Genomic DNA, 15,579 nt, shown 5'->3' with positions numbered 1-15,579 from the left:
GGACAGAAGCCAAAGAGATAAAAGAAAGTGTTTTGATTTGTCCATTGTCACATTCCGTTCTTGCTTTTCATTATTTAGAATCAAAACAAGCTATAGATTGTGGTTTTTTATAGAATGCAATTTGATGTCTTCCCTTTCATTTACCTGAGTTCCAGAAATATACTTGTCGAATTTTCTGTTGACTTTTTTTTCATTTTTCTACAATCATACAAGGTAAAGAGAGTCCTATAAGGTTCTAATAGTCTTTCGGGTGCAGCAGGCCATCTAATAGCATTTTTCTCCCAGAAAGTCCATCAAAAGGCAGGGACAGAGGATAGCATTTTTCTTTGCTATCCTCAGTTCTAGAGTTGTAGCACATACAAGTGATACCTAATGGTCAGAAAACTGCATCATTATGTCAGGCAAGAACCTGGAGATTCACTTTTCGCTTGGAAAAAAGAAACTTTAGACAATAGTATGGCCAGTAAATGGCCCTGTAGGAGAGTGGGACACATTGACCCTTTAGGTTTAACCCTGTGAAAGTTCTAGGGAATATACTTGGAGAAATTTGGGACTTCGAATTCCAATAGGTGTTGCTCAACTTTATTCACAGGTAGAAACATGCTCTATTTCCTTTAGGTGTAACACTTAAGGAAATACACACCTCCTTAGAAGCCATTAATGACTTTTTCCTTATTGTCTATTTCCATGTACACCTAAAATAAACTCTTGAAATTTAGGAGGCAAGGCAGGAGTAGGTTTTCATAATTTTTGATTCCTCTTAGGACATTTCCCTGTTCCCTTGGCTTTGCTTTGCCCCAGTTAGATAGTGCCAGGAGTTCTACCTGGTGACTAGTACTCCAGTTTCATGAGGGAAATGGAGTGATACTCAGTCAAGGTTGCATCAATCTAGGTATTGTGATGAGGTTTTGTTTGAGATCATAGAAACCCCAAGTTGAAGACAAGCCTTCAGAAACCATGAGAGCAAATAGTTGAAGAAAGCATGTTTTCAGAAATTAGTATTAGAATGCAAAAACCAGCCACAGAGCACAAGGACCTTCAGAGTTCATTATTCCAGACTTTTCCTTTTGGGACACCAGCCAACTCCCAAATCATGACATGGAGACCTCTTATTAGTTATAAATGCTCATCCCAGCACGGACTCATTTGTGGCTAGCTCTTTTAACTTAACCTGTTTCTGTTTATCTACCTTTTGCCTCAGGACTTTTTCTGTTTTCTTTTTTCTGTGAGATAGGGTTTCTCTGTCTAACAATCCTGGCTGTCCTGGAACAGGCTGTGTAGACCAGGCTGGCCTCAAATTCACTTCACTGAGATCCACCAGCCTCTGCCTCCCATGTGCTAGGATTAAGGGTGAGGCCTCGGGGATTTTTTTATTTCCTTCTGTATATCTTACTTTCACTACTTCTTGTGTATGTCTGGCTGGTGGCTGTCTGCTGACTGCCTGGCTTCTTGCTCCCTCTCTTTCTCCTCATTCTCTTCTCTCTTATTTGAGATTTCTTCTTCTGTTTATTTTCTCTGCTTGTCAACCTTGTCAATCACTCTTCTGTCTAGATTTTGGATGTTCTGCTCTTTATTAAACCAATCAGGTGCCTTTGGCAGGCAAGGTGAAACAAATACAACATTTCTTTACATAATTAAACAAATGCAACAAAAATAAATATAACACACCTTTACATAGGTAAAGTAATATTCTTTAGCATAAACAAATATAACATATCTTTGCCCAGTTAAAATAATATCCCACAACAGTGTATTATATGAATGTGGTCAACTAAAAGTCTTGTGAGTTTGAACAGGTCCCTGGAGCTTGCTAAGCCTGATTTCTTTCCTGTAAAATGAGATGGCTGCGGTGAGGCACATGAAGTGTGTTAAAGTTCTAGGCCCCAACAAATCAGTCATTAGGGTCAGATGCAGAACTGGGTACATTAACACAGGAGAACAGCATAGTGATCTGAGAGCATAGTGATCATTGGGCCTTCAACAAATCAATAAGCCATGCAAGCTTTACCTCTTAAAACTTCCTAGTACATTCTGCCATTCTCCCCTCTCATCATAAACACAACTGACTTTGGATTGGTTTCTTTTGCTTGAGTTTTTCTTTTGTCATGTCTTATGTGTACTGCATGAAATTATGCTTCATAAAGTCGAGGAGCCAAAACCAAGAAGCTACATTTTCATAGTGGTTTAACATTTCAAAGACTGGTTGCAACAGAATTGTGAATTCTTGCTATTAATAGGGCTAGAAGGACTTTTCAATTCTAACTTAGTTCTTCTTCTACAAAACTGAGCAGTGCATGGATAGCAAACACCAATGGAAATAGGCCATGCTCTGGGGATTTATCACGAGTCCACATTTAGCGGGAAATAGGGAAAGAACAGAGAGTGTGTTAATGTTGTATGGTTTTGGTAACAAACAACCACAGTCTGGAGTACTGAAACACCAAAAATGTATTCATTTTATCACATTTCTGAGGTCCAAGGTTAGTTTCACTGTACTGAAATCAATGGGGCTAGCAGAAGTCTGCTCCCGTAGAGTCTAAATCAGTCCTTTCCTTTCATCCATGTTGGCTGGTACCTGTCAGCATTCCTTCACTCATGGCCGCATTCTTTCAGTCTGTACCACATCTTCAGATTGTCTTCCATCTCTGTATGTGTAATATACCTTTGCCTCCCTCCTAAAGGGATACAGCTGATGCCATTAGGGCCCATCTGGAAATTACAGGATCATATCTACAAAGACGTTTTTATCCCAAATAAGAGAACATTTGCAGGTTTCAGCACTTAGAATCTGACATACTTGAGGACCATTATTCAGACTCTTTCAAAGGCAGATGTCTTTCCCCTTTACAGACTTCAAGTATTTGATCTCCTAGGGATATTTTTGCCAGCATACCCCATAAGTAAACAAAGTGATGGCCCATTTGAAATAAGCCAGAGGCTGTTGTCAGGAAAGGTCTGATTTAGGTCACCCAAATGCCCCTGAACAGATGTGTATGGCAACATTCCCAGTTCTCATTATGAAAATAAAACATTAATTATACTGACTGAGGAGCTTATGAGTAACAGGAAGATCCAGTCTGAGTTCTGGACAAGGAATCAGTGGCAGCCAATTCCTATCAGCTGGCTTTTGTGAGTGGACAGTCGTCCTGGTCTGTGGGAACAGGTGTGCTCAGCTGGCCTGGTACTCACTCTTTTGTGTCCAACAGTAGCTCTGGCCATCTGTTCCATGAGGAAAGTCACAAAGGGTGTAGTTGGTCTCTGACAGAGAAGTTGAGATGACATCAGGAGAGTCCTATGGGATTTAGTGAGCCACCATGCAAGGTCAGAGCAGGGATTTCCACTTTCTTAAAATTATTTTTGTATTTGAAATTGGGTTGCAGTCACTTTGTAATTTCTTCATCACCTTTGCAGTTCTCTTAAAATCCATGAAGGAGATGGGTCCAGTGGAGACCCTGCCTGTGTGTCTTCATTCAGAGCAACTTGGTTGTAACATGTCAACTGTGGCATGGGAAGAAGCAATTAATTTTTCCAGTGTCTCCTTGGTTTAAGTCCACTCTCTGAGGGAGGGAATAATCTTAAAGAAACCTCAATTTACTGTATGTTACAGGGTATTAGTAATTGTTCAGTAGCACACTGTGAAGGCAGATTCTCTTTAATTTCCATTCTGATTCCATGACCTAATCCTGGCATAATCCTAGATGTATAAGCAGTGTTTGAAATTCCTACATTTTCTCTTGCTGTAAAATGAAAATGATAGTCATAGATTGTTGCCATAGATTGTTGCAGTGCACCAGGAACTGGTCTATGTATGCTGGCTAAACAATTTTAATCTTTATAAAAAAACTTTTGGGGAAATATACAACAATGTCCCACTTCAGAGTTGAAGAAATTTGTTACACAGTAACAAAGTGAACCTAGATAGTTTAATTTTAGAATATGATATATAAACTATATTTTACATGCCTTTCAATTGTGATGAACAAATATTGTGACATTTTACCCTAGGTAATTTTGAAAAGTTCCAAGTTATACTTATATTCCAGAGGGTTTTAATAGTGCTTCCATTTACTGTCAATACTATTGTGCTGTTTGGCTTAATTATTTTCCCAATCAGGATTAAATAATTTATTATATGTAAAACACTAACAACTGAGCAATAAGGAAGCCCTCTGTTCAGGTTAGCTACTAACCACCCTGCCTCATCAAGAACCATCCCACACCCAGGACCCTGGATAGAGCTAGTACAATAATTGAGGTTCTGCAAGTACCTCTTGTAAGAGGTGTTGCCTATTGATCTCAGCATAAGTCTTTCCTTCTTCATTTCCTAGGCAGTCACTCTTAATTACTCAAATTTGACATGTGAAATTAATTGCTTGCTGTTCCTATTGCATTGACTCCAAGAGCCCAAGCTCCCAGGGTATGCAAAAATTTGAATTTAAACTGAGCTATGGTGGCTTCTCTATCTATATTAAAACTGTTAATGGATTTTGAAACTGATAATAAATTTTGAACCTCTTTAGGAATCCTGGCTTCTTGAGAAATATTTCCCCAAATATTCCTATTCAACTGTTTTGTTCACTATCTCTATCTGTTTTATATAACTATAAAGATGCTTAATTTAACCAGTGATACCCTGCCTTAAATTTCTATTGAAATACTATAGAGGAGGTTTAACAAATAAAGCAAAGGAAGGAGTCACTGCAGGAATTATACTAGACGGCTGAGAGTCAATGTTTGGAAGGATGTCTTTGAATGTGATTTGTGTAGCTGGTAGTGAAATTGATTTTAGGTAGGTTGTGCATAGCATAAGAGACATCTAGTGGTTATTAGGTTCTCTGCAGATTTAGAAAAAAGTAATATAAAGTCACAGGTGAGTTCAGGCTAAGATCATGTTTTTTTCTTTTTCTTTTTTGTCTTTCTGAGAGAACATGAAATTGTATGAGGAGAGAAGTGGGAAGTATCTAGGAGCCTAGGAGGAGTGTGGGAAAGGAAAATATGGTCAAAATAAATGAATAACAAATAAAAGATTAAAATTGATTGCCACCTTGAAAGGAAATTCATAAGGAAGGTGGGAGTATTTGTCAAATGACTTTTTAGTGTAAAGTTAATGAAGAGTAAAGAACTGTTCTCAGAAGAAAAAAACCTTAGTATTTTTGTCTGTCTTGTCAACTGGACCCAATTCTCATTTGCTGTCTTCTGCACCAGATTGGAGATAATTCTGTTATCAGTTACCTGCCAGCATGTTGTATTTTCCCACTGTTTTTCCCATATCTTCTACCAATTATAGAGGTGCCTCTTTGGACCAGTTTGAAAAGCCATCTGATTAGGATGTTCATTAGGCTAGAAGCAGAACTATTTAGGCAACCAGATAAGAAATAGTTTGTAATTGCTTTTGACAGGCAGACCCATATTGGATGCTGCTCAGTCACAAAGAAGCACCAAAGCTCTGGTCTATGTGTAATATTCAAGAAAGGGATTTGTTGTATGACTGTGTCTTGTTAACACCCACTACTAGAAATTCTGCCATAGGTCAACCATTCTTGGCAAAAACAAACAAACAAACAAACAAAATTATAAAGAAATAAACATCAACAACAACAAAAAGAACCAACTACTGTGCTATCCATGGTTCTGAAGCAGCTGCTTTTTCATCTACACTGCTTGGAATACTTGACTGTCTTGTATGCTGTTGTTGTTTTTGATCAAATCTTCCAGACTCTTTGAGGAATCTGTTCCATTAAATCTTTTAATAGAATTTTACACCCTTCTGCCTTCAGACTTTTCATATAATCTCTGTTCCCAAATTCTGGTTGCCACATCTCTTGTCATCTACCTCTCTTTTCACTTTAGCTGCAGACAGTCAGCAGCTAGAAGTTACAGCCAAAAGCTTCATTTCTGGGATTGATTTCTGCTCTTTGGCTTTAGATACAGAAGGTAATCGCTCTGAGGCATCATGTCAAGACATTCACATGTGGATGACAAGGCCATGGTTTGTTGTTGTATCATGACCCTTTAGCATGCTCCAGAGTGGAAGGCAGGGTTTGTGCTAATCTTTTGGCAGCTAATGTCTTAGAAGATCTTGATATAATCTATGAGTTTTTTCCATTTTTCCATTAGTGTTTTGCCAAGGCATATAAGATAATAACAACTTCCACTCTAGAGTAGAGAAATTTGCATATAGGCAACCTTATAGCACATTTCTTTGGCATATACACTGGTGGAAATGTAACTAAATATTTAGTGGTACCATCAGATGCTTTCTACCTGTCTGCAAGTCTTTAGTGCTCTACAGTCTCATCACTTGTTGTTAGGTAGAATTAACCTAGAGGTTTCTTTCTTGATTATGGTGAGTACTATCTTGGAGGTGAGTAACAAGTAGTCCTGTGTACTTGTTTTTTTGTACTCTCCATATACCCCTACTTTATCATGTATATATGTATTTTATGTAAAGTGATTTCAGACATAGAAAGGAAATGCATGCTTGAGAAGATGTTAGTTTACCAGGAGAGACAGACAATAGCAGTTATAGCATGGAGCCATGGGGCAGCTGAGAAGGGAGCTGGACTGCTAATGGCCATGTAATGAATAGGGACACTGGAATGTTCCCAAGGAGGAATAACTTAAACCATGAGTCATATGGTCAATAGCAATTATCCAGAAAAACCAAGTAAGACCAATCTCTGTGATAATGATTTGGATAAAATGCATCATTTGTTGATATGACAATGAATTAGGAACTAGAGAGGCAGGTATATATAAGTTTTAAAAATCTTCATTTAATCTTAAATTGGCAAAGAACCATTGGAAAAGTTTTGTTAAAGAAAACCTGTGGTAATTAGAGACATTTCTAGACTTTGGTATAAAAATAACATAGTATATTCCTTGTAATTCCGGAAGCCACCATTTCAGTTTCATCACCTTTCTAATCAAACTGTTGAAGACTTCCTTTATGCTCTAATAGGTCCCTCTTTTATCATCAGTTGCATAATTTAAGTATTTTTAGAGCCTTTGAAAACCAGGTACCGCCTACTTACCTGATTTTAGTTTCTCTGCTCTATGACATGAAACTTTTACTCCAGTATGGCCTGTGCCCTAATCAAATATTCTAAGGTAGAAGGGAGTTTAGGCATCCACTGGGTATGTCTGCTCAGTGCATAGGAAAAGACAAGACATAAGAATGGATGTGTACCGACTCCCTACTATGTACCAGGGATTTTGCTAATTCTTGGGGATGCATTGATGATGACATCAGGAATGTACTGTTTCTATTTATGAATCTCATGATTTAAGGATTTTAACAGTGTCATTCCTGGAAAACACAGGGAAGATCCAATTTGCATCAAGTTTCTAATCACATGCCCTTGAGCATCAATCAGAGAGACAAATATATCTCACTGTAGTTCTGATTCTGAAAATATCTCCATACTAAGCCTCCCCCATCCTGTTGATGATGGTTGTTCTTGTGCTCCCTGTATCCTCCATGGTCAAGAGCTAAGGGTTACTTAAAACCTTTAAACTGATTGTTTTCTTTGTAGTACTTTAATATACGAGGATAATTTTATTAAGTTGCATTTTGTGTTAGATGATAAATGTAGAGAATAGTTCCTATTAATTTCATGAGCATTACATTGAGAAGAGTTCCAAGGCTTCCTCTGGGTTGAATGGGAATGATAAAGTAAATGTAATGACATCAGTTACTAAGGAATTCCATCCTCCAGTATGGAGGCTAGAGGAGCATCTTTGTGGATCGAAGAGATGGGAGGGTTTGCTGTGCCATTGTGACTCTATCAGGCAAATTAGTGTGTAAGTCTGCATTTAACTGGAATACATGTAAGACTGATTTGCATAGTGAGGCACTTTGGCTGACATTGTAATTCTTTGGTTTGTGGGGGTAGATCCATGGGGCCTGATCCACAGTTCTCACTCTCTCCCCATCTCTTCTCCTTTTCTGTGCATGCAGGTCAACACGACTGGGGTAGCTTTATTCAGAATGACTTTTATAGTAGTACTTCTCTATTCAGCATCAGCTTGTCTGTCATTACAATAGTCCCTGTGTCCCTTTGATCTTTTCCTAGCCAAATGCTCACAGATGGATCAGAGCACACAGCTGGTTGGTCTTACTGGGACTCAGCTTGTAGATGTGTTTCATTTTATCTATAGCCTACTAGATCACACAGCATTTAGAAGATATTTAGTTACTTGTCAACAGTATTCTTCTGGTTTCAAGTTTAGCTAGAATCTTTTTTTTACCCTCTATTTTGAGCTCTAGAATTGAGACTTTTTTCTGGCTCCTGCCTTGTATGTCTGAAACTAAGTTTTCATTCCATTATTATGGGTTTTGATGTTTGTTTTTTACTTATTATTTTAATATTTGGGAAATCCTGACCAATGGTATCAAAATCTAAAGCATGTAAATAGCAAGCACTACAGTATGTAACAGCTGGGATTTTGAGTCCCTGGTTGGATGTCAGCTGCTTCTCAGCAGGCAGAGTGAGTTTATTGACCCCTGTTAGAAAGACTGTAGTTGCAGATGTGGTCTTGGCCATGCCAAATATTAGGTTCTTCTGACTTTGGAAGCTAAGAGGACCATCTGCTGCCACATTTGTGCTTGGACTTCACTGTCAGGGTTTGGTCAGTTAGTACAATGTGATAGAAAATGATGTTAACCATAATCAGTCTCAAATCTGTGTGAGTATGAGAGAGAGAGCAGCCACTATGTATGTATCATATGGCATGTGATAAATATCACATTAAATGATTAATATACATAATTTATTTTATGCAAAAATATTTAATTCAGGTGCTTGTTAAATCAAGTGTATCATTAACTATAATCCTGCCTTTGGGGCTGACAATACATTTAAGACTTACCCTGTGACAAAGATCTTTCCTTTCTAATGGCTCCATGCAAAGATTGCCTGTCTCTTGATCTAATTTATAACTTTTCACAGAAAATAATACTTAGGGAATACTCACTAAGAAGCAGAAACTATGGTAAGTCATTTCATATAGAGTAACATTATCTAATGTATTTCTTATAATCCTTTAAAGTAGGATTTGCCAACTATATTATCCATTGTCTCTAGTATGAGTCAAATCACATACTTAACTAATGCTAAGGGTACTCCTTAATACATGATATTATCAATGGCCCTATACTGCAACTTGAGTCTAGTAACTAATTTAGCAAAAGTTTGACTTTAAAAGGTATAATGTGTATTTTTGTTTATTTACATTTTTGCTTATAAGGTATTTGAGATTTATTGGGAAGATCAGACTGAACTTATTTTATAGCAACATAACTAATTGTTTTAAGTAACAGATGAGGAGAAGGCTGTTTAGTGGAAGGAGAAACCATAGCTGACCAACCAAAATCATCAATTGCCAGAGCACAGAAAGGAAAGGGACAGAAATAGTAGGCTGTGTGATTCTGTGGAGACCCCAGAACCAGGATTACTTTGCAGTTCTTCTTAGTCATTTATTTGTTTCTTTACCCCAAGGAATGTCACATAATAATGAGATTAGCTCAAAAGTTTTCTCCAAAACAGCTGTGGCATTTTGGAAGATAGAGACCAAAAGATCATTTCATCATTATCTATTCTTAAAAGAATTAAATTGGAATAGTGACTAAACTATCTTTGTCTTAGTTTCTTAGAGGCTCCACGTGTAGAAATAAAGCAGAAACACTGTGTTGAGATTGGTAGTTAGCATTGCTACAATTAAGGTATCCTGATGACTAGCTTCTTCACCACCAAATTTGTACTTCTTAATGCCTCAGAGTATCTCTGATGGCCTCACTTTCAAATACCCTCCAATGACCTGGATCAACACAGTGGAGCATAGTGGCTAAGTCCCATGCACACCTATAAATGATTTGATCTTAAAGCCAACTAGGTTAGTTTACTAAAATTGTCCCATATATGAACCCACAGATGACTAAAGGTGGCTGACAATCAAGATAAAAGAAAGGATAAGTATTTTAACCCCTAGTATTTGGCAGTATAAATAGTTCCTAGTGCCATCAGGGCATGCATTACTTCATTCCTTCAAGTTTTTTTGTTAGAGAACTGGAGGTGCAGAATTAACAACATATCATATGTAAACGTGTTCATAGGAAATTCAGTATGGCCAAAGATGAGTTGGAAGGGGAGAAGAAAATACTTCTATGAGGGAGAACGTTTGGTGAATTCTTAAATATCTGCCTTACTACTCAGTAATCATGAAGGAGTTTAATTTTAAAGTTCAGCATATACAGGTAAAAATATGAGGCAGTAGGGCAAAAAGTTTCATCACTTAATGGCAACAGAAGGGTTTTGATTTGTCAAAAGGTGAGATCAGCATAGGTAGAAAGGTGCAGGTTGACTTTGGATGGAGGTCCCAGGAAGGGGGTGCTATTTCCATACCTTGGAGAAGAGAGAAAAACTGCAGTCCAAAAGACCAGATGAGCAAAAATAGAGTCTTACTAATACATGATCCACAGAGATGTTTCCAAGATGACCCTGACAGGCTGCTTGAGAGGGATCCTAGTAGGTACAAGGAACTTTGGGTGTTAAGATAAATTTTATATACTACTGAGGGATTTCTGCTTTATGTGTATATTTGGCCTAGTAAAGAGTCTAAAATTGACCATTTCTGGAGTATACCCTTATCCCAGTACAAGAAGAGAGATAGCGAATCAAGTCCTGGTTATGTGCTTCCTCGGTTATATGACCATGGTCTAGTATTTACCTTCCTCAGCATCTGAGAATAATATCAATAATTTGGGCTATATATTGTATATGATATATAAGAATGTATGCCAGTGTTTTTCAAAGAGCCTGGCACATTGTAGATTATCAGTAGATGATAACTACTATAATTATATTGCTCTCACACCCATAGTTTGTCTATATGCATCTGTATAATGATCATAGAGGGAACTATATATATATGTTCAAAGATATTTTGTCTTCATCCTAAGTCTTTGTTCTTAGTTCTTTCCCCAGCTGGTCTCCTAAACATAAGCTGTAAGTACAAACAGTAGTCCTTACAAATCCATGGGTGGGACAGTTAAGGTCAACTTGTCATCCCTATACTCTGTCTCTCAGGCTGTGTGACATCTTCCCCCATGGGGCACCATTTCTACTTTGTTTTTAATTGCTTCTTGCCAGGGTAGCTTATCAAGCAAGGATGATTTCTGTCACTTGATGGCACTTTTTGAGTTCAGTCCATCAGTAGGGGACACTTGTTTAAACGAGAGCCAGATTTTCCAGGCAACAGTGTACCAATGTTAATTCACCTTGGACAAAGGTCTGGCTGGGCTTTCTGTTTCATGCCCTAGTGCACACACCCAAGGCATCAGTATTTTTCTGCCAAGATGTGGCATGGTTCTGCTTAGAGTATATGTAGGAGGGGAGGGGACAATGAGAGCAGTAGAGCTAGTCAGTTGAGTGTCTCAGGGCTGCTAGACCATTGCCCTCCTGTTCCTTTCTTCTTGGTAGTAGTTATTCTAACTTTGGAGCCACTTGTCAGTAGAGTTCCAACACTGCTGCAATCAAGAGGTAGAGGAGATGAATAAAATTGATATTCAGAAAGGGTACTTAATTGTCAGCAAAGGAAGATAATGTTTTTTTTTTCTACCATTGAAGAAATGCTACATGCATACACAAGCAATTTTCGGGCTATGATAGCATGCTTGCCTACCAAGAGGCTTTGACAGAAGTCACCGGCCATGTTCTGCCCATGATTTTCCTGATCATCTCTTCAGAAATCTGCCTTCTACTTATCATTGTCAGTTCCAGACTCACCGATGTATCCTTCCCATGGAAGAGTTTGACTTCATAGTCATTTAAAAGGCCTTTGACTTTTTACTTTCTGTCTTGGATCACTGTGAGGACAGCTGCTTGAGCTTTCTATTTACAGTTCAGGGAGCCAAGCCTTCTTTTTCTCTTTTGGATGAGTTATAGCTGCCCACTAATAGATTTTACAAGGAGAAGTCAAAGGTATTTCATTCAGATACAGAGCAAGGCAGAGCTTGGTTCCCATACGGAGATCACACTGGGGATAAGAAAGGAGACACTGCCAGTCAAACTCTGATTGTTTCTTTTAGAATATGTTTATTTTAGTGGTGGCTTGAGTATCCTGCTGTGCTCTTCTTTGTTCATGGCCAGTCTGGTGCAACCAAAATAAGAAATTCAGCTTTTGAACTGGGAAGCTAATCATATATGATTTTCTAAAATATCAATAAGAAGCTTCCTGAGTGAGGGTGGCAGTACTAGTAAATATGTGGGCAGTGCTGCTCATGAATTCTGGAATAAATGCTGAATTTGAATTCTACTCTACCTGTAGCAGCATTATGCCTCTAAGCTGGTTCCTTAGCTACTTTCTGTGTCTATAAAATGAAGGAATGACTCGAGGTTTGTTAAATGGCTAGTGTCTGATTGGTAGATGATAAGCCTTTATTATAGAATTTGTTATTAGGTATCTTATAAGTGTTAAAAATCATTACTATTCTCAACAGTATTGACTACAGTTAGATCCACTGTCAAGGTTACATAATAGGTGAAGAATTTCCAAAGCTTTGTCATATTTGTAGACCACACTGGCTGTATGTGTTTAAAGTCAAGAGCTCTGCTTGATTATTGCCTGGTGACAGGTTAGAGAAGAGAAACAGTCTCTAGTTGGATATTACAGAATGTATATCCAATGATATGTATAAAAATGACCCATCAAATTAATTCCCACTGCAATAGAGTGGATGGTGAGGCCAATTTTGGCTCCAAAGCCTTGTTGCTTTACTGAAAGTGTAATTAGACAGGAGTGTGCAGAGGATGATGTAAGATTAACAGTAACTTCCAAAACCACCCCCAACTAGCTGAGACCTTTGTACACTTCCTGCATGCCATCTCTAAGTGCTTCTCATCTCTTAAGTCTTTTTTCCTCACAAATCAGCTTTCTCTTCAACTGGCATTGATACCCAGGAAATAAACAGAAATTTGCCAAAGTTGCATACCTTTCCCATCTTTTCCCTTCCATTTGCTGTGATTGGCATTATTTTATGGATGTGATGTCACTCAAAAATTGGATCACTGAAGATAATCCAGGAATTCTACTCAAAAGAAAAATCAGTTCTAGAGCTAGAGAGATGGCTCACCTTTTTAAAATCCTTGCTGTGCAAGTGTGAGGACCTGTGCTTAGACTCCCCTGAACCCACATAAACTGGAAAGCATTGGTGTACATATGTAATTTGCATATGCTTTTGGTGAGATAGAGACAGACAGAATAATCTCTGGAAACTCACAGACCAGATAAACAGCAGCAAAAAGGAGGCCTTGTTTCAAATAAGGTAGAAAATGAGGACCAATTCCTGTGGTTATCTTCTGATCTCCATATGCACTTGTACTTGTATAGAAGAGCATGTGCACACACACACACACACACACACACACCCCAGGGGGGAGTTCATATAAAGAGATAAATGCTAATAAGAATAAAGATGTTTAAATATTTGGGGGAAGTCTATGTTAATCTCTGTGTTATCATGGATTAGTCCAAGTTTTGAAAGTTATAACAGACTTTTTCACTTTTAGTTGATATCCTCACTTTCTTCTCCCACTCACCCACTCTGTTTGAGACTGTGGCCATGACCATGTGGAAATAGACTGTACCTTGGGGAGAACACAGGGACAGAAATCTCTGATGTATCTCTTATATGTACCCTGATGTACCAAATTAATCTCTGGTATAAACTAACTTTTCTGAAAATATCAATTCTCATATAAGTAAACATCCCCAACTTACTAACTTGGTGTATCTCCTTTTGCCTCTGTTTTAGGGGCATATTCAATGTGATTATAAAATAAAAACCCACACCCTCCTCCTAACACTCATAGCCCTCAACCATTTACAAAAATCTTTTTTTTTTTTGGTTTTTATGAGACAGGGTTTCTCTGTATTGTTTTGGAGGCTGTCGGTTCAGCCTGACCTTGAACTCGCAGAGATCCACCTGCCTCTGCCTCCCGAGTGCTGGGATTAAAGGCGTGCACCACCACCGCCCGGCTCTACAAAAATCTTTAGAGTGTTTGTGATATGTGTAAATGTATGAATAAGACATGCTCATGCCGCAGCATGTGTGTGGAGATGAGAGGACAACTTTAGACGTTCTTCAACTTCCACCTAGGCTGAGACTCAGTGACTTGTTTGCTATTGCATATGCCAGGTTACCCAGTTCATGAAATTCAGGGGGTTCTCCTGCCTCTACCTCTTGTCCTGCCATAGAAGCTTGGGGGATCACAGATGTACACTATGACATTCAGCTTTAAATGGGATCTAAGTTTCAAAGTTGAATACTTACACTTGTGTGGCAAGCACTTGACCCAGTAAGCAGTCTCTTTAGGTCCAGTCAATCAACCATCCTTAAAGGCAGCATGTCCACGTAGTTTTGAATAATCAAACAAAACATGTGGCTATTATGAAAATGTAAGTCTCCCAGTCCTGAATATTGCAAACATACTTTATACTTCTATAACCTATGTTTTTAAGACTCTCCATTTTCATACAGTGGTAAGGAAATTATCACTTTGCCCTGCCTCTAACTCCACTTAACACATGACTTGGAAGGACTCATATAAAAATCAGAAGCAATACTTAATTTTAAAAGGCAACATCATATTCCCTTATAGAGGTATGTCCTCTATTATCAACAGTCAATTAAGGTTGTCTGTGGCCTTTTTACCAAGGGTACTTTAGTAAATATATTTGTATTTTGCATCCAAAACTCAGTGTCTCTTGAATTTTGTTCATAAACTCATACTGATAATTTTATGACATTCAGGAACTGGCTACAAGGAGAAAGACCAAAGGTACACAGTAGCAATGCAGAAACTTACTCTGAGCTTGCAGATACCCCAGACATTTCTTGGGGTGATTTTTTGGATGAGTCTTTTGTTTCACATGTTGTTTCAGACCATTATGTCCTGAAGACACTTCAGACCCTTTTCCTGGATGTGCAACGAGTGATGTATTGACACTGTTTGCAAGATTGATTCATATGGCAATTTTGTTTGGCTTTTGACAGGTTGTTTATAAGAATAATGACATCCGTCTAGAGCTGTCTCGCTTGGCCCGGATTGGGGACACCAAGATGAAAATCTATGGTGAAGTTGTGTTCAAATGTGAAAATGTGGCCACTCTGGACCCCATCAACTTTGAGACCCCAGAGGCTTACATCAGCTTGCCCAAGTGGAACACCAAACGCATGGGCTCTATCTCCTTTGACTTCCGCACCACTGAACCCAATGGCCTGATTCTCTTCACTCATGGCAAGCCCCAAGAAAGAAAAGATGTCCGGAGCCAAAAGAACACAAAAGTTGACTTCTTTGCTGTGGAACTTCTTGATGGCAACCTGTATTTGTTACTTGACATGGGCTCAGGCACCATCAAAGTGAAGGCCACTCAGAAGAAAGCCAATGATGGGGAATGGTACCACGTGGACATTCAGCGTGATGGCAGATCAGGTAAAGAAGGCTGAGGACTGAGAATAGATGAAAGCAGACTTTATGTATTTGCTATAATAATCACTTGTAAGCTCAGCTGTCCTCC

General features: G+C 38.5%; 1 protein-coding gene across 33 annotated transcripts in view; it reads left to right on the top strand.

Annotated features, from left to right (window-relative positions):
- Nrxn3 (neurexin 3) overlaps positions 1-15,579 on the top strand; it is a 1,553,154-nt gene that overhangs the window by 485,996 nt on the left and 1,051,579 nt on the right. For all 33 annotated transcript variants that reach the window (XM_040743341.1, XM_040743340.1, XM_040743342.1 and 30 more), the window contains one exon: positions 15,056-15,494. In XM_040743341.1, coding sequence (XP_040599275.1) covers positions 15,056-15,494 — 439 coding nt within the window. The remainder of the gene's footprint in view (positions 1-15,055; positions 15,495-15,579) is intronic.

The sequence above is a fragment of the Mesocricetus auratus genome, unplaced genomic scaffold (genome assembly GCF_017639785.1).
Source record: "Mesocricetus auratus isolate SY011 unplaced genomic scaffold, BCM_Maur_2.0 Super-Scaffold_15014, whole genome shotgun sequence".
Classification (NCBI taxonomy): domain Eukaryota; kingdom Metazoa; phylum Chordata; class Mammalia; order Rodentia; family Cricetidae; genus Mesocricetus; species Mesocricetus auratus.
Note: the sequence above shows the minus strand (reverse complement) of the source record. Positions and strands in the feature narration are given on the sequence as shown.